Source organism: Fukomys damarensis, unplaced genomic scaffold (assembly GCF_012274545.1).
Source record: "Fukomys damarensis isolate Sample0158 unplaced genomic scaffold, DMR_v1.0_HiC HiC_scaffold_34, whole genome shotgun sequence".
In the NCBI taxonomy this organism is placed as follows: Eukaryota; Metazoa; Chordata; class Mammalia; order Rodentia; family Bathyergidae; genus Fukomys; species Fukomys damarensis.
Genome location: NW_022900946.1, coordinates 23,002,031 through 23,029,781, shown reverse-complemented (window position 1 = coordinate 23,029,781; position 27,751 = coordinate 23,002,031). Strand labels below are relative to the sequence as shown.

Below are 27,751 nucleotides of genomic sequence, written 5' to 3'. Positions count from 1 at the left end.
TCCCAAGAGTACAGGGATTACAGGCGTGCACCACCACACTCAGCTGTAAAGTGTTTTTGCTGTGTTAAAAAAAAAAATTAGAATTTAGAGAAAAACCTAAAGGTTGGGATTACAGGCGTGCACCACCACACTCAGCTGTAAAGTGTTTTTGCTGTGTTAAAAAAAAAAAAAATTAGAATTTAGAGAAAAACCTAAAGGTGGTGGGGGGGAAGCCCACCCCAAATCCTGCCCTTTAGGAATTTCTAGCAGTAGACTTGTTTCTGGGATTTTTTTGTCTTGAAGTCCAGGGGCAAGTGGAGTCCCCCACTGCGTCCCAGGCAGCCGAAGGAACTTGCTCCATCCTGGGACAGGCGTAGCCCGGGCAGTGCTGCACGCGGAAAGGACACAATGCCAGGCGGGCAGCAGGAATGGAGGCGGAGGGGATGTTCAGTGCTTTGATTTCGGCCTGAGCGCTCAGGAGGCACGGTGAGGGCACACTCCAAGGGTGGGCTCACTTCCGTCAGCGCTGGCGGAGCGTGGCAGTGTTCATCCTCAGTAGCAAAAGGGCTTGGGGACTTCTGGCCTCTGGCAGAGGCACCTGGGGCTCCCCAATGCTGTGTGAGGGTCCAGAGACTTTACCTCTGTGGTTGGAGCCCCAGGAAGAATACCAGGCCGGGCTGGCTACACGGGGCACTTTGCAAGTCCTCGGCAACTCCCAAGAACACCCTGGACACCCGTGGGGACCAGGCACTCAGAGGGGGACGGAAGGACTCAGTGACAGGCTGGGAACTCACGGTTTAATGACACTTTACATGGGGCTCCTGGGAAGAGAACACCCTTTCGGCCCCTTTACCTTGGGACTTGTCCCGAAGACTACAGGGGAAACAGTCACGTCTTGGAATGAGATTCCCTGCTATGCAAGAACACAACTCCTAGGAAGCCCACAAAGTGTGCACAGAGAAACCTTTGGCAAGGGCCACAAGGCATGTGAACGGCAAAGCTCGGCGCATTTGGCAAAGTCAAGGAGCCTCAGCGAAAGCGCAGGACTCTGGGTCTGCCCCTTTTGGACTAGAGAGGCAGAATCGAAACAGAAAGCTTATTTTACACAGGCCTATCCAGCTTCTAGGCAGTGTGGGTCGGGGGCTAGGCCTTAGGAGTGGCCAGAGCCGGCCTCCCAGCACTGGGAACACGGCTGAGGTAGCCGGGATGCCCATGCTGGAAAATGTCATGGCAGGGGAGGGTGAAGACGGGCTGCATGCTGCTCCGGGAGGGCAGGAAACAGACCGTGGTCAGTGGTCAGGACTTGAGTCAAGGTCTCAGGGAGTCTGCGCTTCTCTCGTGGGGTGTGAGACCCCTCTGGCTGTGACATCCACACCATGTCCCCAGCCCCCGGAAACACACTATCTTCGATTTTGACTAGGACACCCTTGAGAATTAGCTGTGCCTTCCTGCCCCTCCTAATTCTACCGCCATGCAGGACTCAGCCGGGAATCAGCAGCACCTGTAAAAGAAGGGTTGATTCCTCCAGCTTTTGTCTTCCATATAAGGCGCTGGCATCTGTAAGTTGATTCTTTTCCAACCCACTTAATTTTAAGAATAGACACTAATAATACTTAATTACCCCTCCCTGCTGGCAAGAGAGGAGGGGACCTCAGAGCTGGCAGCATCTCCCCAGGACGCACCAGCCTCACCTCCAGTAGCCCTACATTTTCAGAATTCCCGGCTAGAGCCACACTGTGCAGCCCCTCTGACTTTAAAAGGGGGCGCTGAGGCCCAGGAAGGTACAATGACTTGCACAGCTTAGGAGCTGGTGGCAAAGCTGTCCTTGAAATGGAATTCAGATTTGCAGAATGGCGGCCCTGGCCAGGGACCCTCTTGGGAATATGGCCTCAAGGGGTGACCCAGAAGTTTGGGAGGCTCTGGGTCCAGCTCGTCAGGAAAGGTCCTTCTCTGGGCCCAGAAGCTAGTGCAGGGTTAGCTCCCGACTGCCCTCCCCGCTCCCCGGTGTCCCCGCCCCCCAGCGGCTCAGGTCTCTGCCTCAGGGCCTTGGCTGTGCCCGTGGCACAGCAGGCTCTCTGGGGGGGGGGTGACGGCAGGTGTTCAGACAGCCTGGGGAAGGGGCTTCCCTGTGTGCCAAGCCTGAGGTCTGGCAGAGCCTCGGGCCAGGGAATAAAGCGCACTAGCAAAGGGTATAATCCAAACGTCACTGGGGTACCGCTCCTCTCTTGGCAGCAGTGAACAGAGTAAGATTAGCAAAGAAAAACGAGCCAAAACTCCCCCTCCTCAGTGAAGGTCATTGTCATGAGCAGGATGGGCTGGGGGCGAAGGGTGCGCCCCATCCCCGCGTCCTGCCCAGCCCTCTGCTGAGAGCTCGTGAGGGCCCTGGCTTCTGGCCCTCAGAAAGCAGCAGGGCTTTCAAGTTAAGCTAAGCATGCCCAGTTGTCTCTGAACGACGATGTTTAAGATGCTGTCTATCAGGAGACTGAGCAAGGCCTTGGCAGCACGGTTTCACCTCCTGAAGCCCCACCGTGGGAACGGGGAAGCTGAGGGTGCAGGCAGCACACCCCGCCGTGGCCGGCTCTGCCCTTCCTGCCGAGGGAGACTTGGCTGGCGACTCTTGCATACCTGTCCCTTGTGTGAACTGGGAGGAGGGCAAGGTGCCTGGAATCCAGTTCTCCAGAGCTTCCTGGTGCCCTGCCGTCTGCAGGTGGGTGGGCTCCGATCACTACCGCGGGGATCTCATGGTCAAGCTTCCTCTTACTGTCCCTGTCACAAGCCTTAGCTAAGCCACCCAGTGCCCGTCAGACCCCTGTGGGAGCAGAGTCCTACTGCCGCTCAGCCCTTCCCTATCAGGCTGCTCTCCCCGGCCTCCAGGGCCCTTTTTCTCCGCCTCATGTTCCTGCCTCTACCTGGCCTCCTCCCCAGTCCAGCCACTTTCAACTCTGCATACACTACGTGAGCTCTTTGAGACCCCGAGTATCACCACTTCCAAGCCTCACCTTCCCAGTATTCTAGGGGACAACGAGGCCTTCCTTCTTCTTTTTTTTTTCTGGTACCAGGGATCAAACTCGGGTCCTTGCACTTGTGAAGCAGGTGCCAGAACCACTGAGCTAAATCCCCGGCCCCTAAGGTGCCCTTCCTTCTTGTAGCTACAGAACAAAGCCTAGCAGGGGACACCAGCCTGGGGGTCAGGGGCTGTGGCTGGTGCTGCCAGATGGGCCAGAAGTATCCCACCCTTTGCCTCCAGACAGAGCCATGACACCGGGCTGCCTCTGGGCTTGCCACAGTGTCTTGATGAAGCATTTTCCCCACGGAAACCAGTGTAACTGCAAAACCACAAAGACATTCTGGAACATTCTACTTAGCAGTAAAGTCACTCTATCTGGGATCCAACAGAGACCGGCATGGCAGGGCCCAGGCAGTTAAGGAGGCAAATGGCCACCCTGTGGTCTGGGCTCAGGCAGCAGCCCCACCTGTAGCATGGCTCCTGAAAATCACCCAGGGGGGCTCTTGGGGGTGCCCGGTAACATAAAGGAGGAAAAGAACTCCAGGAAGATTTCTAGCCAAGATCACACCTTCCAAGCAAGACAAATGCTGCTTCTGTAAGAACTTCAACAGCCCGTCAGAATCCACGACGGACCAGCAGGTCTCATCTTCCCCACAGCCGTGTAAGGCACTTAAGTGACAATATTAACGCCACCTAGAAAAGTTTGTTTCGATCCTGATTAAAAAAAAAAAAAGATTCAGTAATACTGCAATGAAAATGTTTCCAAAAGAGTTAAAAAAAAACTTCAAAAAGTAAATACTTAAGTTTTTTGAAGAAATAAACATTAAGATCTGCTTAAATTATATGACTCTGTGGGTCATCTTGGCACTGACAAAACAAAGATAAAGTCTGCAATACTGCTTCTGAATTAGACCTTTCCTGGCATAAATCCCGAACACACACGACACACACGCCTTGTGTCAGTAAGGATCGAGCTTCACCTTCCCATGGTGCTCAGGGGAAGCAGGAAGAGGCCCTCGCGGCCCTGTCACGTCACGCACGGGTTGCTCTCTCCTCTCTGGGAAGCCAGCGTGGTCAGGCAGGACTTGCCGGGCCTATCCATCAACTCGATCCTTCCTCCCACCATGGCCATAGCCGCAGCCATAGTGAGAAGCCGTGAGAGACCGGCGCTGGATATCCTGCCTGCTTGACCTGACCCGAGGATGCGCCTGAAGATGCCTGGAGCTCTTAGGTCTGCTGCGGGGGTCCCCTACGCGCGTAACCCAGTGCTCCCAATGCACATCCTGTCTTTGGTCTGCTACCAGGTGCTTGCGACTTCTGGGCCCACCCGTGCCTCGATGTGAGGTAGGAGCAAGAGCCAGGCCACTCCCTGGGCCGCCTTCACTTTGGTAAGGTCTTTCCCTATGCCTGCTCTCGAGCCCTGCCGGGAGCGGTTCTGCAGTACCAGGACAGGCTGTAGCACGCATCACCAGTGGTCTCGGGTGCTGGGGCAAGCACTGTGTGCGTGGGCACATCCTGCCCACGACTGCCTGTCAGGTCCTAAGGCCTCCGAGGGGACTCACACGGGTGGGGGAAGGGTCAGGGTGGGGTGAGGGGGGACCTGGACCACCTAGCTTCTCTGTGGAGTGCTGGCCTTGGGCTGTGAGAGGCCAGAGGGCAAGTCCTGGCTTCTCACACCGGCCTGGGAGTGCCCTGGCCCCTGGACCCCTTCCTCCAGCAGCTCTCGGGGGTCCCTGAGGAAGACCACCATAACTGTGATGTTGTCTTGGGAGCCTCGCTCCCGGGCCTCAGCCACCAGCTCCTCAGCCACATGGAGCCCATCGCCCTGCTGTTTGACCAGGTGGCCGTGGACGAGGCTGGCGATTTCGGGGAAGGTGATGACGTCGAAGAAGCCGTCACAGGCAAGCAGCAGGTAGTCCTCAGAGCCCGTCAGCTCCCAGGAGGCCGCATCTGCCTCTCCGGACACATAGGGCTTCTGGAAGACATCCCCTAGGCACGAGGGAAGAGCCTACGTCAGAGGGTGTCACCGTCCACTCCTGCTCCCCACTAGCCCACCACCCCTTGGCCTGCGGTGCTAGACGCTGGCTCCGATGGAAACCCGCCCAACACTTCCCACTCTCCTTAGAGTGAAGCACCCGGCCCTGGTCTGCGGGCCTGCCCTTCCTGGTGTGTCCAGAGGTACAATGGCAGCAACGCGAGACGGGCTGTAAGGAAGGCACAGCATTTGCCAATGACAGGACACTTATGGAGGGTGAGAGGAGCGGGGGCCAAATCTCTGGGGTTAGCTGGGAGGAATTTGTAAGTCCTGTATCTGGAAAGGGCAGGTATGGTCTCTGGGCTGAGACCAGCAGTGACGGGAACTGCTACCCAGCACACCCCGACTCCAGTGAAAAAGAACCATTAACATAAATGGGGGCAGTAACCTCATTTATGAAACTTTAAAAACTTTTCCCCTAGCCAATATAGTAGCTAGCGCAAGGATTTCCTACTAGATTTTGGGAGGACTTGTTGTGGTTTTTTTTTTGGTTTTTTTTTTTTTGGTACTGGGGATCAAATTCAAGTCCCTGCACTTACAAAGCAGGTGCTGGAACCACTGAGCTAAATCCCCGGCCTGGGAGGACTTGTTTGTTGAAGAATTAATAGTATATAACTTAAACTGAAATTACTGGCGGGAGATGGAAGTTTCTTGGGTCTTCACAATTGTGATCTCTAAATGTTTCCCATTCCTGTCACAAGCTGACTGATGACATAATCCTAGTACAAGTGGGCCCCGGTTTATAATGGTGTGACTTACGTTTTTTTTTTGTTTGTTTTTTTGTTTTTTTGATTTTATAATGATGTGAAAATGGTACACATTCAGCAGAAACTGCAGTTTGAATGTTAATCCTTTCTGGATCAGGGGTAAGATGGTCTGAGACCCTCTCTAGAAACTGGGCTGCAGCAGTGAATTGCTGTCCCCCAGGGAGCCCCATGGCCAGAAGGGCAAAAACACTGACCCCCCACAGCAGACTGTAGCTAAGTTAGGGTGTATGCTAGGTCAGGTGCCTTAGGCACGTTCTCAGCTTACCAGGGGTTTATTTGGAAGTAATACCACTATAAGCCAGGAGTCGTGCATACTGCAAATCCTTTTAGGCACACAACACTGTGTCCAAAACCAGTGGGTGAGCCTGGGCTTCCTGTGGCCTTGCCTTACCCCACGCCAGCCTCCGCTTACCGATGGCTCTAGAGACGGCCAGGGTCCCATTGACTCTCCAACAGTCCGTGAAATACACAATGCCCCCCAGTGCTTCGATGCGTGCCTTCTCGTCCTGTAGGGAGACAGCCAGTGTCCAGGGCTCAGCTGAGGCCACGGGACCAGAAGCCCCACCCTGCAGCCCACCCAGAGATGGAGCTAGTTTTCGAAGATATGTCCGACAGTGTTTGAACCAAGCTAAGTTCAGAGATGCACCCGCATTAGGCATCATTACAAATGGTTACAACTGTAAGTCTAAACGTCGTTCAGCGGCAGGAGACGCTATGAACACAAATGGCCACCCGAGGCCCATGAACCACGTCTGCAGCCCTGAACAGTGTTCTGGGGCCAGGGACGTGCTCACAAAGCAGCAGAAAGACACCAGCCTTGGGTTGGGATGGTGGACACCTCAGCTTCCTCATCTTTAACTGGGGGAGGACGTTCCTACCTTGAACGCTGTTAGGACCAACACGATGAAGCATGGGTGTGTTTGTGACCACATGAAAAGGTTCACAAAACCCGGGCCAAGCCCTGACCAACAGTCTGGTGCCCCTCGGTCCTCGTCCTCCCTGACCCATGCTCTCCACCAGACGCTGTCTCTACTCACCCCAGGGACCAGCCCAACTTCCTTCCAGAGGGCAGGACAAAGGCTTGACCTCGCCACAAGGCCCTCAGAAAGCCCTCTTTGGATCTGATTCCTGCAAATGAAGAGGCTTCCCAGATATGAGGCCGTCACCTCAGGGCTGGTGACGATGGCCGAGTGCCCCCGGGAGCCCGGCATCTCTCCTGGAGGGGGAAAGCTGTCCTTTTTCGCTACCGTATGGGTGAAGAAGCCTTCTGACCTTACCGCGCGCTCAGTGCACGCCTGGGGCACAGCACCAGGTAGGCCCGAGAACCCTAGTGCCCTAGGGGACGGTCTGCCCCATTCAAATACAGACCCATTTCAGAAGGAAAGGCTGGGTAGACAGGGCAGGCACCAGGCACGGCACCTCTGTGTGCGGTTCCCTGCAGTGTCACAGGGGAATGACAGGTGTCCTCATCCTCCACAACCACCGTGGGCCTGCACGGTGATGAAGACCTGGGCATCCTCACCACTAGAGGCAGTCACTGTCCTAGAGCAGGGGGCAGGAACAGGAGACCTCAGAGTCTCCCTCAGATCTCATCCCTCCTCCCCACTGCGAACAGAGTCAGAGAGGAAAGGGAGGAACAAAGCGGGGAGGCTGGGGAGGCCAGGCGGATGGACGCACAAGAGCACGAAGACACAGAGACCACCAGGGAACTGCAGGCGGTCCCTCCCAGGCTTTCCCTGAAAGGGAGGCGCGCCCTCCCCAGCCTTCGCATCTGGAAAAAGTTGAGAATTGTCAGCCCTTTCTCTGCTTCTGTCTCTCACGTGCTCCAACTTATTCCAAACCCTCAACGCCTGTGATGTGGGACAGGGAGGGGGGTGACCAAAGGTGACCGAGAGGGACGTGCACCTAATCCCATGGGCCCCCATTAGGTAGGGGTGCACAGCCCACACCTGTCCACCTACAATCTTGGGGCATAAGGGGTGCCAAGGGAACTGATTCCTGTACCATGTCTCCCCTTCTGGGCTAGGTGTCTCCAGGGAGGCCCTAAAAGCAGGGCACTTGGCCTTCAAAGCTGTGGAACCAGCCAGACAAGGTGGCACACACCTACAATCCCAGCACTCAGGAGGCTGAGGCAGGAGGATTGCGTGTTTGAGGCCAGCCTGAGCAATATAAAAAGACCCTGCCTCAAAAACAAACAAAAATAAAATATAGCAAAAGCCTTGAAATCCTTCTTGAGCACTCTCTCTGTCCTCTGCTCCCTGAGAGAATACTGTGGGGACAGCACTGAGCTAGAGGACGGGAGGGCACCTGGGCCACACGGCCTGCGAGCTCCACCGTGACCGCTGTTGAGAAACCCCTAGGAGGGTTCCCTGTGTCAAAAGACCGCCCTGTGAGCAGAGGCTGCACACGCCCCTAACGTGGGCCCCACCGTGGCTCCCACCTCCAGCTGCCCTAGGCACAGCAGCCTCACCCTGTCCACATGCTGGCCTGGCTTCTCTTGCTCCAAGACGACCATGTTCATGGTCAAAGTGTCCCTGTCTTTGCTTCCTGTCTCCTGGGACAACCGCCCGTCAGCTGCTCTTCTGTTTCTCCTGCCTCACCATCCACACCTCCTGAAGCAGCTTCTCCCAGGTCACTCCCTCCTGGCCCAGAGGTTCTCACTGACAGCCACGTTCCCCCTTTCCACGGAGATCAGGGCTCTGCCCACGGCACTACCACACCATCGGATGCCCGATGCCCTGTCCACGTCTTCAGCTCCAAAGCCTGGGCTCCTCCGTCTCCCCGAGATAGGCCCTTGCTGTCACTTGCCTGCCCTGACCTGTAACTGCAGAGGACGCTCACGACTCTCCTGGCCTCACTTCTCTGACGCAGCCATCACCCTGCCCTCCTGTGGTCTGCACATTATGGGGGCTTCCAGCGACGCCCCGCGGAGCTCTTCCTGGCCTGGGGCAGCCCCACCGAAGGGGCAGCAGGTCAGTGGCTCTGGCGTTACCTGTTCGCTCCAGCTGGAACCTGCCTCTGGCCTGCGGAAGTCATACTTGGCTTCAAGATTCCACCCCAGGCCCCACGCTCACGCCTCTTTCTGTCACATCCTCCCAGCACGGCCATGTCCTCATCTTCTCCTATCGCACCTTGTTTCTCCATTAGACAGAGCTTCTGGCAGGTGGGTGGGGCTCTACCTTGTCACTCCACTGCCTCAGCAAAGGATCCTGTAAAGAGCAGGCTCCAGCCAGGGGTGGCGGCGCACACTCAGGAGGGTGAGGCGGAAGGATTGACACGAGTTCGAGGCCAGCCTGGGCCCCGCAGTAGCCTGGACTACATAGCGAGACCTTATCTCAAAAAAATAGGCAGGTTTTACACGACCGCTGGCCTGAAGTCCAGCAGCAGGAGAAGCTCTGCAGACAGCTACAGGTTAAGACGGCAACACAGGTCCCCACACGGTCCTCGGGGCCACTTCTGTTGCCTGCTGAGCCCCTTCCGAAGCTTCAGCTTCCTGTCCTCATCAGCCACGTGGTGAGGCTCACTTTCGTGGAGAGCCTGTGCCCAGATCTCTGGCCATTTCCCGGGCAGATGGTGGGCTACGACGAGGGTCACAAGCAGCAGCTGGCAGGAGGGAGCTGGGATTTAGCCTCTGCCCCCAGCTGTGGTTTACCAGACACTTGTGTGCTTCTCCTGGGCAGGCACTGGTCTCGGCAGTCTTGTACCAGGTCACCCGATCCTCACCCCACACCTGCCAAGAGTCCTGTTCGATAGTTCAGGAGCCTCAGGCTTAGAAGAGGGGGTGGGGAGCTCAGGTTTCTCCTCTGTCCAATGTGGAGAGCACCTGTGTAGTGCAGACCATGAGCTGTGACAGGAGGCCAAGGAACATTGTCATTCCTTTGGTTTTTTTGTTTTGTTTTGTTTTTTTGAGACAGTGTGTAGTTGAGACTGACCTGGAACTCACTATGTAGCCCAGGCTGGTCTTGAACTCACAGTGATCCTCCTCTCAGCCTCCTCTCAGGTTTCTCCTCTGTCCAATGTGGAGAGCACCTGTGTAGTGCAGACCATGAGCTGTGACAGGAGGCCAAGGAACATTGTCATTCCTTTGGTTTTTTTGTTTTGTTTTGTTTTTTTGAGACAGTGTGTAGTTGAGACTGACCTGGAACTCACTATGTAGCCCAGGCTGGTCTTGAACTCACAGTGATCCTCCTGCCTCAGCCTCCCGAGTGCTGGGATTAAAGGCATACGCCACCATGCACGGCTTACACTGTCATTCCTTTGATCAACGCCCGCTAGTCTCTGTCCTGCTTTCCCAATCTAAAAGCCACAAGAGGAAAAGACGGCTCAACACCAATGCAGAAAACCCAAAACAGATATGGGAAAAAAACTGCAGATACCAGACAAGGAGATCACCTCATTAACGTGTGTAAGGTGCCTGTAAATTGTTAAGGAAAAACACCCAAGGGTCGGGAACAAACTGTTCACAGGAAAGGCAAAGCAATGCAAAGTACTTTAAAACCTTTCTTTTGGTGATCTTGAGAATCGAACTCTGGGTCTTTGCACTAAGCTACATCCCTACCTCTTTTGGGCGGGGGCATCAAACAAACTTGTGACCCTCCTGCCTCAGTCTCACAGAACGGTGGGATTAAAAGGTATGCGTCACCATGCCTGCCTTAAACTTCTGAAAATATGCTTCAACTTTCTCTGTAAGAGAAGAGCAAATTAAACAACTGCTGAGATGTCCTTTTACCTCTCAGGTGGGTGAAATCCCGTAGGCTGATGGGAACAGGGTGGGATGGACCCTCTCAGGGCTACTGTTAGAGCACAGGGAGGCCCAGCCTGGAGAGGACTGTTGGGAAAATCTAGCAAGACCATGTGTGTACTCTGACCCTGCAATCCTACCTCTAGGAATCTTTGCTACAGATATAATCGACCCTGGGCCGTGCAGTATACAAAGTTATGCACTGTTGTGATGTTTTCGGCATAGAAAGACTTAAGACTTCAGCGTTTCTCCACGAGGGACTGGATGATGAAAAGGAATGTCAAGGCATCTCCAAGGACGACTGCCCTTCACGTACACGTGCAGGATGAATACTCTGCCAGGTGCAGCTAGCTGGGAAGCGCCAGTGCAGCGCACGGCATGTGACGCGAGCCGGGGGGGGCATGCGGGCGCTCTGATGCACAAACACGCCCTCTCTGCCCTCGGGAGACAGACTAGACATTTGTGAGACATGGTCTGAGCGGGAATGTCTTCCTCGTGTCCAAGTCAGGGCCCTGAGGCTAAGACAGGTGAGCGGCCCGAGTCTCAGGATCTCAGCGTGATTTCTGCCTACTGCGGCCCAAGCCTGACTTGTTCCAGCCCCGTGCAGCATCACCTCCTTGCTCTCAGCCCCTGCTGGGCTGCTCCGTGCGTGTGGCTAGCACAGGACTCTGTGCTGCACCGCTTCTCGGGGAAGAGGGCCCAGCTCTTTCCTGGAGCTCTGGGCTCCATGTCACTGTGACCCAGAGAGCTCTCAGGAAGGGCTCAGCTGGAGCTCCCTGGCCACCCAAGTCACGTAGGGGTGCCCTCCTCCGCAGGAGCACCAGGAGCTTCCAGGGCCCTCCCACTTCCAAATTCTCCTCGGCAATACCCAGCTGCTGACATTCTGCTGCCTTGTGAAATCCCCAGTCTTGCACGTGCCTAGTACAGCAGTAGCTGGGAGGGTCCCCCGCTTCCACAGAGGCAGCCCTTACCCGTCGCTCAGGTCTGTGTGGCTCCATCAGCTGCACCACTTCTCCCTGCCGCACCAGGATGACCTGGGAGTCCCCGAGCCAGGCGACGTGCAGGGTTGTTCCGGCAACAAGCACGCACACGCCTGTGGTGCCACTCTGCAGCCGCTGCAGGGAGAGAGGCCCACACGGGGCAAGGTGTGTGTGACCTGGGGCCCATGGGAGAAGCACGTGCCAGACAGGCTGAACCACGAACTCGGCACACAAGAGAACCAACTCCAGGCCCAACGCGGCACGTAGAGATTATACCACGCAGAAGGGGAAAGAGCAGAACCCTTTTTACACCAAACCCCGGGACGTGCAGGCTCTGTGGTGGCAGGAAGCAGACGCACGAGTCGGGGGAGCGGGTGTGTGAAGGTGCAGGAAGGACAGGGGTGACACAGGGAGGAAAGCCGCTTTGGGTGTGACAAAGACGCCCATTACTGGAGCAAAGGGTTTCATGAGCGGACACATGGACCAAAGCTTATCTGACCACATACTTTAAATACGGGCAATGTATTACGTGCCAGTCATAGCTCGGAGTTCTTTACAGCAAGTAACAGGGGCTAGAGATACAGCACAGTGGTGCAGCGCTTGCCTGGCGTGTGTGAGGCCCTAGGATCTGTCCCCAGCACCACCAAATGACCGACCACAGGCTAATCTAATCTAAACTGCTGTACAGCGCCTCTCTACTCCAGGAGCAGCCTTCAGCTGAGCGGCCTGCTTCACCAGCTGGAGAAACAGTGCAAGTTTTCTGCTAAGCTCCCTCTGGTGGCTTGAGATATTTTACGGCTTTCTCTTGAAGCGGTTTCTGCTGGATTCCACTCGGCTCTGTGGACAGAGCATGTGAGGACAGGTGCCTCTCTCCACTGCCTCCCCACCGAGACAGGTCTTGGAGGCAATCGGAGCCTCCGTCTCCCAAGGTCTGAAATGGGAACAATACTAGAAGCCTCTGCTGGGGCCTGCCGTGAAGGTTCAGTGGGGCACATCCACAGAGGGGAGGCCTGCTGTGTTCTTTCTCCTTTCAGAAACCTGTGCCTCTTTCCTACACATGGCCGTAACTCCTGAGGACAGACACTAGCAGCCTGCAGAGACCCTGCCTAGGAGAGCAAAGAGAGACGGGAGAGCATATTAGTCACGCTCTGCATTTTCTGTGTTAGGCTGCATGACATGCTGGGGCCTAGTGAAACGAGAGCAGGGGCCCAAGTCCTGGAGAACAAACGCTGGCCTGAGCGTTACCTTTCATGAGAAAGCAGCTGGTCTGGAGCCCAGAGCCCCAAATGCCTCTTCTACCATCTCCCGGGCCAAAGCTTCCCCTGTCTTGGCCTGGCACTGGGAGAGCCAGGGGGCCACCCTTGTAGTTCAGAAGCAACTAAGGTCATCCCAACTATGCAACCCTGAGCTTGCTGTGGCTTGCCTGCCTGGCCTCAACATGTCTTCCCCAGAGGCCATGTTTTCTCTGCTCTCCTGGCCCCTGGGTGCGTTTCAAATCAGGATGCCTGTTCCCTTGGGTCAGGGTGCTATGGTTTGGAGAGGGGCTGAGTGTCCCCCAGGCTTTGTGTTAAAATTTAATGTCCACTGCGCGGTATTGAGCAGTGGAAACTTAATCCAACTGTAGTGTGTAGAGTTGAAGGAAGCCCTTGGAGGTGACTGGATTGGATAAAATGATTAGGGTGGAGCCCCCGGGGGTGAATTCTAGTGGCTTTAGAAGGACAGGGAGGGAGGCCGGAAGATACAAGCATATGCACGTATACTCCTCGTTCTTTGCTGTGTGATGTTTTGAGCAACTCTGGGGCTCTCCCAGCAAGTCCATTACCAGATGAAGCCCTCTGGCCTTGAACCTACAGAATCATAAGCAAAAACAAACTTCTCGTCCTGATGAAGCTGTCTGAGCCTCAGTTATTTCATCACAGTCATGGAAACTGAACGATAAAACGGGTAAGCTTCTTGCTGCTTCCATTCAAGTGAAAAACGCGCCCTACTTCTTACGAGTAAGTAGCACCATGACTAGCCGTGCTCAGCGAGGACTTTCCCGGGCCACCAGCCACGCGGGTACCCTTCCCTCAGCAGAGGCAGGGACTGCGCTCCTCGTGGCTGTTGGCTGCCCTCGAGACCTGGCTATCGGTTCTCACCTCTCGCTTGGCTTTCAAGAGAAACATTTCATCGGTGAGCCGGAAGGCTTCTTTGAGGGCTTCCGCAGGGTCTGTGAGCAGCTTTGGCTGGCGGGCGGCGTGGATGTGGACGTGGACAGCAGCGTATCTCGCGGCGTCCACGCCCCCATGACCGTCAAACACAGCGAAGTAGGCACGGTCCACGGGGTCCTGACGGGGAACACAGAGCTCTGCTGGCCTCGAGCCTAAGGTTGTGCTACAGTTTCAACGTCTGTCCCTGAGAATTCAAGTGTTGGAAATGCAATCCCAAAATTCTTATGTGGATGGTATTTGGGGGTAGGCTCTCTGATATTAAAAGATGAGTTCACTGGTGGGTTAATAGATTAACAGGTTACTGAGGGGATGGCTTAGTTATAAAGTGAGCCCTTTGGAAAATACATTGTTTTGCCACGGGATACTCTGTATGGCCTCCAGACTCTGCAGAGTCCCCTCCAGCACGGAGGCCCTCACCAGATGCAGCTCCTCGATCTGGGACCTTCCAGTCTCCAGAACTATAAGAAAAACAATTTTCTTTACAAGTCATCCAGTCTCGGGTATTCTGTTACAGTGACAGAAAACAGACCAAGACAGGCAGGGTTTGGAAGAACCGCCGTGGCCCTTGCCATCACACAGGCCAACTTGGCTCAAGCACTTAGGAGCTGTGCGATCTGGAGGAGGAACCTCAGTTTCACCATCTGGATTGGGCTGTTCATAATAAAATCAAGTTAAGATAGAGCAGGTGGCTCCCGGTGCCGTAGCTGGCGGGGCTCAGCACATGTCCGACGTGACCTTGGCACTGGGGCCTACCCTCTTAACAGACATATGCCAACCGCTGCCTTTCCTCAGTCCTTCCAGGGGAAAGTAAAGCGCCTAGCATCCTGGCCGAGGAAGTGGGCCTGTGAGACGCCCCCGGAGAGGGCTCTGGGTGCTGCCCGGCACCTGAGCCTGAGACAACGGCTGACAAGTCTCTCCCGGCTCAGCTCTGGCTGGAAGCTCCTCTCAGTCCCCAGGGCCTGACCTCCCAGCACAGGACACCACCTGCCCGGGGACCCCGTCGGTGGGACACTCACGGACAAGCCCAAGAGCAGGTTGAAGGCAGGGAGGAACACGTGCCGGTCCTCCATCCTGCGGCGAGTGTTCCGGATGGCGTGGATGGAGACCACCCACTCCCTCTGCGGGGTCCGGGCAGCAACCGGCACCTGCTTCCGCCACTGGTCACTTACTTCCCAGAGCTGGTTAAAGCAACTCCGAGCCAGTCCTTTGGCATCTGTCACTGAGGGCACGACAGAACTGTTAGAGCAGCACAAGCCACACCGGGACTGGCTCCCCGCGCCCCTCTCCTCCGGTCCCACTTGGTTTTCCAGACAGCCCCCCGCAGCCTGCATGGGCCTCACCCACCCATCACCTCCCAGGGCACACTGAGCACACCAACCCTCGCGTGACAGCCTTTAGTTGGCCATTGGCGATGTCTGCTTTGACAATAAGGCCTGAGAAGGCTCCCACTCCATGATGGGGTAACACCACTCACAGGAACGCAGCATAGGAAGCGCAAAAATTATAGACAAAGTAGAGAATCCCTTCCAACTGCCGGTTAATTAGAAACATTACATATCCAGTGACAAAGGGACTCTGAGTAAACTCTTGACTCTTCTCTTGGGAAGAATTAAACTGCTATTAAAAATGACTTTTGAGCCGGGTGTGGTCGAGCACGCCTGTAATCCCAGCACTCGGGAGGCTGAGGCAGAAGGATCGCTGTGAGTTCGAGAGCAGCCTGGGCTACATAGTGAGTTCCAGGTCAGTCTCAACTACATAGTGAGACCCTGTCTCAAAAAAACCAAACAAAACAAAAAATGACTTTCAGGCCAGGGAATTTAGCTCAGTGGTGGGTGCTGCCGCCTGCCTTCCAAGTGCAAGGTCCTGAGTTCAATCCCCAGCACCAAAGAAACAAACAAAAATGACTTTCAGAACTGCCATATGACCCATAATTGGACTCCTGAGCACTTATCCCAAAAAATGAAGACTTTACACACAATAACTTGCACAGGATTGTTTATGGCAGCTTTCTCTGTGACGTCTAAAATTTGGAATTAGCCTAGATATCCTTCAGTGTGTGCATGAAGGAATTTTTTTGTTTGTTTTTGGAGACAGGGTCTCACTATGTAGTTGAGACTGACCTGGAACTCACTATGTAGGCCAGGTTGGTCTCGAACTCACAGTGATCCTCCTGCCTCAGCCTCCCGAGTGCTGGGATTATAAGCCTGCGCCACAACACCAGGCTTTTTCTGGTTTTTTGAGACAGGGTCTCACTACTAGTTGAGACTGACCTGGAACTCACTATGTAGGCCAGGCTGGTCTTGAACTCACAGCTCCCGCCTCAGCCTCCCAAGTACTGGGATTACAGGCGTGCACCACCACATCCAGCTCTGAATGAAGTTTTGACACATGCAATAATCTCCAGAATCGCCACAACACCAGGCTTTTTCTGGTTTTTTGAGACAGGGTCTCACTACTAGTTGAGACTGACCTGGAACTCACTATGTAGGCCAGGCTGGTCTTGAACTCACAGCTCCCGCCTCAGCCTCCCAAGTACTGGGATTACAGGCGTGCACCACCACATCCAGCTCTGAATGAAGTTTTGACACATGCAATAATCTCCAGAATTATGCTGAGTGAAAGAAGCCAACCCCCCTGAGTTATACATTTACATGCATTCTTTTTTTTTTTTTTTTTTTTTTTTTTTTTTTTTTTGGTACTGGGGATGGAACTCAGGACCTTGCACTTGTGAGGCAGATGGTGGCACCGCTGAGCTAAATCCCCGGGGCCTTTATATGCATTCTTGAAATGCCAAAATTCTAGAAATGCAGAAGATTAGTAATGGCCAGCAGTTAGGGATCCTGGTATGTGGGGAGGGGTGTGAGAGAGGCCAGCAGAGGGTAATGAAGAACACTTGTGGTAAGTGTGTCAAGATGGAGTCTGTGACACTTTATTGCAGTTGTGCAAGATGTGGTCCTGCATGTGGCTGGGTGAATCACGCACGGGATTTCTCTGAAGTGTTTCTTACAGGCAGATGGGCAGCTATGATATATGAAAGCAAAGAGTTAAGAAAAAAAACCAAAGAATTGATTTTTACAGAGTTTACTAGCAAGTAAAACACTTATGTCCTGATTTCAAGGGAGAAAAAGATAAAAAATTAGATACCGAATTCAATCCACAAGTACATGGAAAAACTACTTGGACCCATAAAAAAGGGGGAAAAAACATTATGACCAAGACAACAGGAGTGGGTGCTTTAGGCTGGTTCTAGGGGTGATTTTTTCCCTTACATATATACACTTTTCCAATTTTCCCTTAAAAATGTTTGATCAAATGGGATGGCTTTAAAATTCATCCATGAGGCCTCTGATACTTCTTTCAGGAGACAGAACCAGCTCCTTCCCCAGCGGGGAACTTAGTGAGTTGCTTTGGCTGGGTGCAAGAAAGTACAAGTGACCACCTGTGGCTTCAGAAACTGTGCCTTAGGAGGCCTGAATGCTTGCTCTCTTTGTGACTGAACCATTCTGAGAGGGACAAACGGCCACTCTCCGCCCCCATATTACAACCTCTTGAGGTGCTGGGCAGAACCACCTACCTAAGCTGCTCCCAAATTCCAGACCCATGGAAACTGTGTGAAGATAAATATCTGCTGTTTTAAAGCCACTACATCTGGGACGCTATTCATTATGTAGCAATAAACAACACCCGCTACAGCATTCATTAAACAAAAAATTCCAGTGAAACTAATCCAAGTACATGTGGCAGATACAAAGGAGTACGAGCCTGCCCTAGGAGAGGAGTTCTAGGTCAAGGACGGGAAGCAGGGCAGAGTCCCTGAGCCACAGGTCATACCCAAAGGATGTGGGGAACTGGGAGAAGAAAGTGCTCCAGGCAGAACCGGAGAAAAGCAGAGGCCAGAGGGAGCTAGAGAGAAAGAACCAGACGCTTGTGAGCACAGGAGGCTGTGGAAAGGGTGGGTCTGAGCGGAGCCTGCGTCTAGACAGGGGCCCGGGGTGGGTGTCTATAGCTGGCTGCTGCCGGCACACTGAGGACAGAGGCCCATTCAATCCTTCGGCAAGAACTGTGGGACTGGCAGAGCCAGGCTAGGGTTCTGGGGGTGGAGAAGCTGGAGCCGAGCACAGGAGAGCCCAGCTCAGGAATGGCTGCTCCCCACCCCACGGAAGTCTCTTGTGCCAGTCCTCACGTGCTGCCTCCTGCCCTCTTCTCCCTTTTCTGTTGAGGGCTCTGCTCAGAAGACTTCCTGGAAAGCTGCTGGTGCTTATCAGGCCCGAAGCCCTCTCGGGGCCTGGGCTGTCTTGCCCTCTGTGCCTTAGGTCCTATTACTACTTCCATCCTCGAGTCTGAACTTGAATCTTGCTCCAGATAAGGGAATTACACATGAGGGCAATCAATCATGGCCGTGATGCCCTGCACAGGATCCCGATGCCTTGGAGGGCCGCAGTCCCATGCCCTTAGCAACTGCTCCACAAGCTTTGTTCTCCTAACAGTCAACAGGGAGGGGCTGGCTGGCAGGCACAGAGAAATTTTTGTCATATCTCTGCCCTTTGGCAGTGGTGAGTCTCACAGAGCCTGCCCGTCTTGAAGTGGTTCTGCAAGAATGGCTTGGGAGACGACAGCGGTTGCTACGTTCTGGTACCGTGAGTGATCCAGGCCGCTAGCCTAGACTTGCATAACCCTGGCTCTGGGGCAGACAGGGAGGGCAGGGCTGGTTGTGCCTTCTTGGCTGTGACCCCACCCTCCTTCCCAGGGCTCAGCAAACTGCAGTTCTCCCTCCCACCAGCAGCTGGCGCTGTCTCCTGCCTGGCCAGGCAGAGAAATAACCCCGGGTAGGGTGGGGGTGGAGGGCGTACTCCTTTAGTGGGGCTGCTAGTGGCAGCTGCCACCGGAAACAATGGCTGCCTGTTGCTGACGACAACTGTCTTCCAGACGGGGAGACGAGGCTGTGCACAGATGGAAGGCAGGCAGGGAGCCAGGGAGCAGGGGACCACAAAGAGAGGGGAACAGCCTGGCAGCCACTGATGCTAGAGGCTTCATGTATTTTTCTTTTTTCTTTCCCCTTGTTCCTTGCTTTTCCTTACATGCTGAGGTTAAAGTAACATAGTCAGAAAGGAAATGGCAGGAAGGGAAATCCACTTCCTGCTACCTGGAGGCTATGCAGAGGCAAACCTCCAACCCTCGGGGCATCTCCCCAAGGCCTCACTTTCCCTCCCTGGACTTTGGGTCTGCCGTGAACCAACACTTTGGCGAAATACAATAAAAAACAATTATTAGAAAAGAGAAAGAAAATCATGCAGTTAAACAACAGCCTGCTTGCCAGGTCCTCAGTTCAATCCCCATTACCAAAAAATAAAATAAAACAAAATAAGAGCCTGGTTTTTTTTTCCTGGCCGGGGGCACAGTGGAGAATTGAATTCAAGGCCTTCACACTGAGTTATATCCCCGGCCCCTTTCTTAGAAATTTATTATTTTGAGATGGGGTCTTGCTAAGTTGCTCTTCTTACCTTTAACCCAGGATCCTCTTGCCTCAGCCTCCCAACTAGGTAGGATTTCAGGTATGTGCCTCTGCCCCAAACAAGAGCCCTGTATTTTCATGAGCAGACTGCTAAATAGTTCTGCAAGCCCCTCGGTGCTTACTCCATTTTGGGGCTCCTCTGACCACTCAGTGCTGTTTTAGGGCTTTGGCCCCAGTGATGACTGTTCTCAAGTGGGCTGACAGATAAGCACTCTTCACCTCCACCCTGCGAACCTCGAGGGCACTGCTGAGCACCTTTCCCTAACAGGGCCCAACCTGAGGAGTCCAGAGAAGCTAGGAGAGGTAGTGCTCTCTACCGTCTGGACCACGGTGCTGTCCCCGTCACAGACTGCTGCGTCACCCTGCTGGCTCTGCCTAGGGAAGATAGCAGATGCATTCCACTTCGGCCGCCTGACAGTGACTTAGCACCTTGGTCTCCTCATGTTTGCAAGGGCTGTTCTGAAACTTCAGTGAGATGGGGCACAGGAGCGTGACGCACCAGCTGACCCCCGGCCGGGTACTGGAGGCCGCACTCGCCTTCCTGGCTATGTGCTGCCACACCATCGCTACACAATGATCCTGTCACTCTTTGCGGGGAAGTCCCCTGGCGCCAACCCCTTTTCTGGCCCTGTTCACCACGTCCTGTCCCCCGCAGCAATGTCCCCTTTAGTCTCCATCTCTTAGGCAGAGAACTCACAGATCACCGGGGCCTTCTCTTCTTCCTCATCGTTTTCTTCTTCCTCTTCTTGCCCGGGCAACTTTCTAAACTCAGAAAGGTCAGCCTGCAGCAGCTGGGAAACGGCCTCTCGGGTCAGAGCCGCAGCAAGTGGCAGTGGGGCATGCCTAGGGACGGGGATGAGAAGTGAAGCCTGGGTGATTCCCCAGCCGGAGCCACAGACAGAGGCCATGGCTCGCACCCTGCTGGGGTCACGATGAGCAGGGTGCCCTTTCTTCTTATGCGACGTTCACGTAAATGCCAGGGGAGGCAGACATGCCTCTTCCACTGGGACTTGCCCGGACCAATCACAACGCCAGGGCCGGGGAGCAGAGGGTGCCACCCTGAGTAGCTGGGCAAACTGTCTGACATCCAAGCAATCATGACCCCTGGTCCGTGTGCCACGGGAGAGAACAGAGTCACCACTGCCAGCTGGTAAGCCCCAAGGGTTGTGGCACGTTGTGGGCTCAAATGTCCCCACTCCGGATGCGGAAGGCCCTGTCCTCGGTACCTCAGAATGGGACCTTACTTGGAAATAGAATCAATGCAGACAGAACTAGGGAGGTCATCCTGGAACAGGATGGGACCCTCCTTCAACAGCCGCTTTCTTTATGAAAAAGGGAAAGTCTGGACACAGATATGTACGTGGGGAGAAGCACTGTGAAAATAACCAGAAATGTGGGAAATGAGCCTAGAAGCTGAGGATCCAAGTACTGCCCAAGAACAGCCAGATGGAAGCCGCTTCATCTCAGACTTCCAGCCTCCAGAACCTCAAGAATCAGTGTCTGTTCTTTAAGCTGCATGGCCTGCGGTATTTGGGTGCCACAGTCTCAGGAAGCTGATTCAGGGAGCATGGGACCCAAGCGCTGTTATCAAAGATGAACCATGTACTGTAAAAAAAGATAATCCAGGCCCCTGGGCAGCTGGGGCAGGGGTGACAGGAGCAGGGGGTGGGCCAGGCTTGGTGACCATCGGGAGCCACCGTGGTCTGTTTGGAAGAAAGACAGTGTACTTGGATTGCTATCTGACACCTTCTGGTGTAGAGGGTGGGCTACAGGGTAAAAACCAGCGGGAAGGTGATGACCACAGTCCAGAAGAAAGAGACTAAGCTTGAGCTGGGCAAAGGGCCATAGTGATGGAGGACCAGAGGGGACAGACAAGAGCTGTACTGAGGAGGCTCAAAAGATGTGGGGCAGAAGGAACAGGGACAGATGAAGTCTGTATTCTGAGTAACCGGGGGTGGTGAGGGTATCTCAATTAGCCTGCCTGGGACAGGGCAACAGGTTCTATCCCATGAGTTCTCAGGTTCTGCTGAGTCCCAGGGCCCTGGAGAGATACGGGAACGGGGTGAATGAGGGTGAGGGTCAGCAGGAGCTCACCTACCCAGGAGGGCCAGGAAGCAGCCGGCGAGCTGCACAGATGGGGACCAAGTGTGCGGAGGCCATGGCGGACACGTTCTGAGAAGTGAGACTTGGCTGCTGCTGGCTCTGAAGGTCACAGAGCAGAGCTGAAGAGCCAAGTAGGCGTAGAAGGTGTGGACAAGGAAATCACTGCGGGCTGAAGGCAGAGGAGGGGCAGAAATGCCAGTCTCTAGTCAGGGGCCTTTGGCGTGCAGGCAGTGCAGAGGGGCACGAGAGGCAGACCAAGGAAAGGGTTTTGGGAAGAGGGAGACTGAGGCCACGGTGGCCAACCAGGGCAGTGGGGAGGATAGTGTGACACGAGACCCCAACACACACACACACACACACACACACAGGGGCTGTGTGTGGCGGGGACTCCGCATCCACAGAAGCCCATGCTGGATCTCACAGAAGAAATCACTTCTCCTGGTGGCCCCACAGCCTCTAAGATGCATCCAGATCCCCAGGATCTGCCTCTGCACCTCTTGGGGGACCCAGAAACTGGAGGATGTGCATTCACCTCTGTGTGCTGGTCACTGGGGACATCCTACCGAGTCTTTGCTGAGCCGACACAGGTTTAACCTGAGCACAAGGGCCTTCCAGCAGCCTGGCTGACAGGTCATGTCCTGTGGGGGCTGAGCACTTGAAGGCATCTACTGATGGTCTTTAGAACTCTTGGGTTTTTTTGTTTTTGTTTTTTGAGACAGGATCTCACTATGTAGTTGAGACTGCCCTGGAACTCACTATGTAGCCCAGGCTGGTCTCGAACTCATAGCTTCCTGCCTCAGCCTCCCAAGTGCTGGGATTACAGGCATGTGCCACCACGTCTGGCTCTTGGGTTTTTTGTTTTTGTTTTTGTTTTTAATGAGGGTCACTCAGAGAGAAGCTTCTGGAGCCAACTTGAAAAGCAAGCAGGCCATGGAAGACTAAAACTCAACGCAGGACTGGGGGCGGACACTTGCATGCTCAAGGGTCTGAGTTTGACCTTCAGCACCACAAAGCAAACAACCCCCTGCCCAAATCAAACAATCATCCATCCCAGACGTGAGAAACAAGTCTCTCCGCCGTTTGGGGATTTCCTGCCAACCTCTGGGTTTTCCCTTCCCTGGCAGGAGCAGGATGCCTGTACTGCTCAGCCCTGGTGAGGCCATGCTTCCGCTTTCTGCCTGCTGCTACTGCTGGGGGCAGGGAGGCAGCTTCCGGCCGGGGGACCCAGACAATGGCTGGCCACAGGCCATCCGCTTCCCCTTCCCGGACGTGGCTCCTATCTCCTCCAAGCCTGCCCCTCAGTCCTGAGTGGATGCACCACGAAAACCAACCCTGATCCTGGTCCCCGTGGGGTGGGGCTCCTAAACTTCTGGAGACCTGGCACCTGCACTCAAGAAAAACTAGTCCTTCTACCTTGGGGGTTACAGTCTAGCAGCAGAGATGAAAACTGCATTTAAATTCCAGTGGAAGGTACACACTACTCAGGGACAAAAGGCACGACAGCGAAACAGCTATTGGCAAGAGGTGAAGACAGGATGGAAAATGAGCACACCCTAGAGCTCAGTGATCTGACCTCTACAGTCTCAGAGGACGCCATTTAAAATCTGGAAAAGGAGCCATGGGGCCAGTAGACTCGGAGCCCTTTATACCCAGGAGCCTATGGCTGTGCTGGGAGGGCAGGGGACAGGCACGAAGGAGGTGCTGAGACACAGCAACCATACAGGTGCATGCAGGTGCGTGGTGGGTACGCGTGAACCGACCCCAAGTGACGACTGCACCTATAAATGTGCACGTCTGCATAACAGACAAAATACAAGAACTAAAATAATAACTCCATTAAGACGGCTAGGAAATAGAGAACCTTAACATACTCTATTTCACAACACATTTTAAGATGTGTTAAGATGGATGCATATGGGGGACTTGGGAGCTCCCCTACTCTGGGAGCTCTGTGCCACCCCTCCAGCTTCAGGCCAAAGGCAGGCTTTGGTCCCCCACCCACTTCTTACCACTACCATCCACGTCAAAGTTCTGGCTCTCCCTCAACATGTTCAAAACCCACTGGGGCCCAAGGCCGTGTAGCCCCTGCCAACCCCTGCGCTCTGAACCCCAGCTCCTGCTCAGCCCTTCCCTGGGCAGAGTACCTACCAAGGGAACCGAAGGACTCTTTCAGGCCCTGCACTGTGGCTTCTCCCCTCCCTGCATTGATGCCTCAGCTCAGAGGCCTTGCAAATCCTTGGGCTCCCACCTGAGCCCCAGAGCTCTGACCACGTGTTCCCTCATCGGCCCACTAAAATCTTCCTGGACCTGGCTTTCGTCCTCGATTTCCCCGATTTCCCCAAGGCAATGACAGCTCCTCGTCACCTCCGCGGAAGGCCCAGGGACTGCTGTCCTCCAGCCAGAACTCCCTCAACTCCCTTGAGTGCCACTGTTGAACGGCTCTCTCCTCTCCCCAAGGCAGGCTCAGACCCTTCCCTCCCACGGCACCTGCCCGAGGTGGCTAATCCCCTCACACAATCCGTCTCAAACGTCTCCCACCTGTGCAGCGCGGTCAGAGCGCCGTACCCTGAGCCACGTGGCTGTCCAAGGTGGCTGTGGCCCACACACTTGGCATAGCCCGCTCCCATCTCTGCTGGGGTCCCAGACAGCACAGACCTACCTGCTGCCCAGGAAGCCCATCGCCAGCTCAGTCAGCTCGCCTTCCACCTCCTCCTGACTCAGCGCTGTGCCCAGAGCCTTCCATGGCAAGGGGCTCTCCGGGGTCAGGGGGGCTGGGAAGTCTCGCAAGAGTGTGTTCAGAAAGCCTGAGACTTCTGAATCACAAGCCATCTGGCTCCTGTTCTGTGAGGCTCCAGAGGTGACACCCAGAGCATCCCGGGGGCCTTGCAGCCAGGACCAGGATGTGACAGCCTCCGGTCAGTCTTCACTCTGGGGAGAGATGGCAAGATCTCAGAGCGGTAAGTGCCCTACAGTGTGGATGGCAGGTGTCCTACACTGTCCCGTTCTTGCAAGTAATGTTCAGCAGGTATCTCACTAAGTCACTAGGTCCCGGGCCTCACAGCTGAGGGAGGACAAGCAAGGGCAGTGACAACCCCAGGCGGAGTCCTAACACGGGTCTGAGTGGGGTCCCGAGGGTGCCCAGAGAAGCGGCCTCAGCGGACGATGCTGGGAACAGTGGCCACGCTGACCTCTCAGAAAAGTGACAAAGAAGGAAGCTGTATTATTCCCAGCAGAGACTGGCCAGATGGAGACAGGAGAAGGACCCTTCGAGACAGGTGACAGACCTGACCGTGGGACCCTAGCAGCCAGAAGGGTTCGGAGGGGGGAAGCGATGTCATCAGGTTTGTGTGCTCGAAAGCGGTGGCCAGATGGGAAAAGGGACATCGGCTGGAGCCACCCGGCACGTGTGCCCGTGGGCACGCAGAGCCCTCTCCGTCAGCACTCAAACCAAGTCTCCACAGCAGCTGAGCATCAGGCAACAGTTGTTTTTTCTAAACTAAAACCTCAGTATTCCGGCTTAGGCACAGGGCCGGCACTCTGCGGTAGATAGGTGGGTTCTGGGTTGCACCTTGGGTATCTGGGAGATGGTCCAAAGTGAGAGCAGAAGGACTGACTCCTTAGAGACCCCAGGGCAAGACAGAAGCAGAAGGCTGGCCTGGGATGGTACAGCCTGGGGCGTGCTCAGACCTGGTCGGTGCTCTCTAGGAGGAGTGAGTCTGAATTCAGAATGGCTCAGGCTTCCTAAGCTCTGGCCGAAAGTGAACCACTGGGTAGAGGGGAAAGGGGCCCAGCACCAGATCAGGTCAGTGAAGGATCTGGGGTGTAAAGAGTACAAGGTGATACATTAAAACAAAACAAAACAAAAACCTCTTCCTCATTTCAGAGTCTGGAATCAAAAGTTAATGTAGAAATAGGGACACTTGTTATTGATGGTTATGGGGCGAGACTTAAGTTCAATCTTTACATTTACCCGCAAGTCCAAGCAAACAAAACTCGGTGCCTGGGTAACAAAAGGCAAGTAGGTAAAAAGATAAAGAATAAAGGCAAAAGCAGGACGGGAGCAGCACCTACACGCTAAGCACAAAGGTGAGAGCTTGTGAGATGGAGCAATGACAGCAGGCGCGAGGAGGAGACAGGGTGCCCGGTGCACTGCAGACTGCAGACCAGCAAGCCCAGGAGGAGGTACGGGGACTGAATTCCCACGCGCTCAGGACCAAGCCCCTCCTCTGCTGGGGAACTTCCCCAGCTTCCTGGTGCTCTGAGTAGTGAGTGCTAGGAGCGGCCCCCGAGCAAATGCCAAGAGTTTGGATCAGGCCTGGCTCCCCCTGCAATTCAAAATGAGGGCGCGGTACTGAGAGCCCTGGCGGTGGTAAATTTGTGATTCGGGCCAAAATGAACGTCAGCATCCTCACACCGCGCAACACAGCTGGAGAGACCTCAGCTCACAGCACACAGCCCCAACTTCTAGTTCAGAATTCAAGGCCCTCTGCCTTCGGGCCTCCTTTTCAGTGACACTCTGCTGAGCACTCTCTTCTTGCCTCTTGGCTCTGGGGTACTTCCTGCACCTAGTTCCCCTGGGGTTGGAGGCCACTCTGCTCCCCACACAGCCCTACAGAGCATGACCCTAGCAAGCCCATTATGCGCCCAACCTGCCTACTACCCCCAGCCCAGGCTCTGCGATGGGCCTCAACTGCCATCTGTACCACGAGCGCTGAGTGAGACAGCACGGTGTGACACAATGAAGTGTGTGTGCAAAGATCTGCCTGCGTCTGCAGAGGGGACAGGATGGCTTATTCTTGGGACTGGTGCCGGATGTACATTTTTGTTAGAAAGGCAGAGTGGGGCTGAGGTCTTAGCTCAGCAGCGCTGCACCTGTCTGGCAAGCATAAGGTCCTGAGTTCGATTCCCAGTACTGGAGGAAAAAAAAAAAAAAAAAAGATTAGTCTTAGAAAGACAGAGTGTCCAGAACCTATCCTGCTTGCTGGAGATCACTGAGACTCACTTCTACATAACCCAGCTTGGGCCAGGGGTGAGAAAAACCAGAACAGTTTTCCTTTTTAGGGCCCAGACAGGGTAAAGGACAAAGATAATTTCCTTCCTTGTCCTTTTTTTCCCCAGAATGAACTCCCAAGACTGATGCATGCCGTATCAACAAGAGCAAAATAATCCCTGCGTTTGGAAGCCCACAGCCTAGAGAGGAAGGCACACAGCAGCGAGAGGGAGAAATTCCTACCTGTTCAAAGGGGGAACCAGGAGCCTTGAGAGTGCCTAGACAGGCAGGGGCCAGTGCCTGGGTCCTGAGTTCTTTGGGGTCACTGGAAGAGACAGTCTCAGCAGGTGAGTGGTAGCTGGCTGATAGGTGGTCACAGGATAAGGTTGGTGGGGAGAAGGTGGAGCTGTTCTCTTGCAGGTTGTCCTGACTCACTGGTGTCACTGGTGGGAGGGATGTGTGCAAGTTGCCAAGGATGGGGTGGGGGGCATGGGGAGACTCTGGGCTTCCCACCTCAGGCGTGCCTGCCAAATGTGACCCCTGGCTGGTTCCTCCCGCTCCCAGAACAGTGCCCCTCTATTTTTCTCATCAGCTGGCAGCCACATGGAATGGTGGTGCTGCCAGCTAACATCTGCCAGGGCCCTGGGGCGCCAGCACTGCTCCGAGCGCTCTTCCTATGTCACCTCTTTTCACCTCCTGAAAACCCCACTGTGGGTCTCCCCACTTCACAGGTGCAGGCTATAGCATAAGGTAAGGTTCATGCTGGGGAACCTGGCTCCTGTGACAAACCCTACAAGCTGATCTGACTCCTTCTTGTCCCTGGCCCTCACTGATCACCAACTCCCAGATTGAGCTCTCTCAGGGCCCCTCCTTGTATTTCTGTGCCCAATGCCCTAGGACAGCTCCCACTGCCCGCCTCCTGGGCTTTCCTACCCCACCTCTGAGAACTCTTTCACCCTGAGGCTCTGCTTACATTTTCCCACCTTCCAGGTCCAGAAAGCTGCTATTCATGGCTCTATGGCCCTTTTGCTTTCACCTGCCTTATATTCATTTTTGTTTGAATTTTGAAATATTTATTTTCCTTTAGTTTACCAGCTTTGACACATAAATCCACCTAAAGCATATTTGTTTTATTTATTTATTTTTTGGTACCTGGGATCGAACTCGGGTCCTTGTGCTTGCCAGATAGACAGCAGAACCACTGAGCTAAATCCCCAGCCCAAAAAACACGTTTTTGCTTTTTGTTTTTTTTGGTACCAGGGATCGAATTTGGGTCCCTGTGCTTGGGAGTCAGGCAGTGGAACCACTAAGCCAAATCCCCAGCCCTCTAAAGCGTATTTGTAAGACTGCATGTTTTCCCCTAGATGGCACAGAGAAAACATCTGTTGAGTTTTATTTCAGAATCCTGGTATTAAAAAAAAAAAAAA

The 27,751-nt window shown here is 54.4% G+C and overlaps 2 protein-coding genes across 2 annotated transcripts in view; both read right to left on the bottom strand.

Moving 5' to 3' along the window:
• Positions 1-4,118, bottom strand: part of Mapk1 (mitogen-activated protein kinase 1) — a 125,952-nt gene extending 121,834 nt beyond the window's left edge. The window contains exon 1 of the mRNA XM_033758556.1: positions 4,027-4,118. Within this exon, the coding sequence (XP_033614447.1) occupies positions 4,027-4,118 (92 nt within the window). The remainder of the gene's footprint in view (positions 1-4,026) is intronic.
• Positions 755-24,250, bottom strand: Ppm1f (protein phosphatase, Mg2+/Mn2+ dependent 1F; the record flags this gene model as incomplete). Its single annotated transcript, XM_033758690.1, has 7 exons — positions 755-4,975; positions 6,201-6,294; positions 11,501-11,644; positions 13,648-13,836; positions 14,736-14,938; positions 19,929-20,074; positions 23,994-24,250. Coding segments are annotated over 7 exons (1,413 nt in total), but the record flags the coding sequence as incomplete, so codon positions are not given.
• Positions 24,251-27,751: the final 3,501 nt, after the last annotated feature.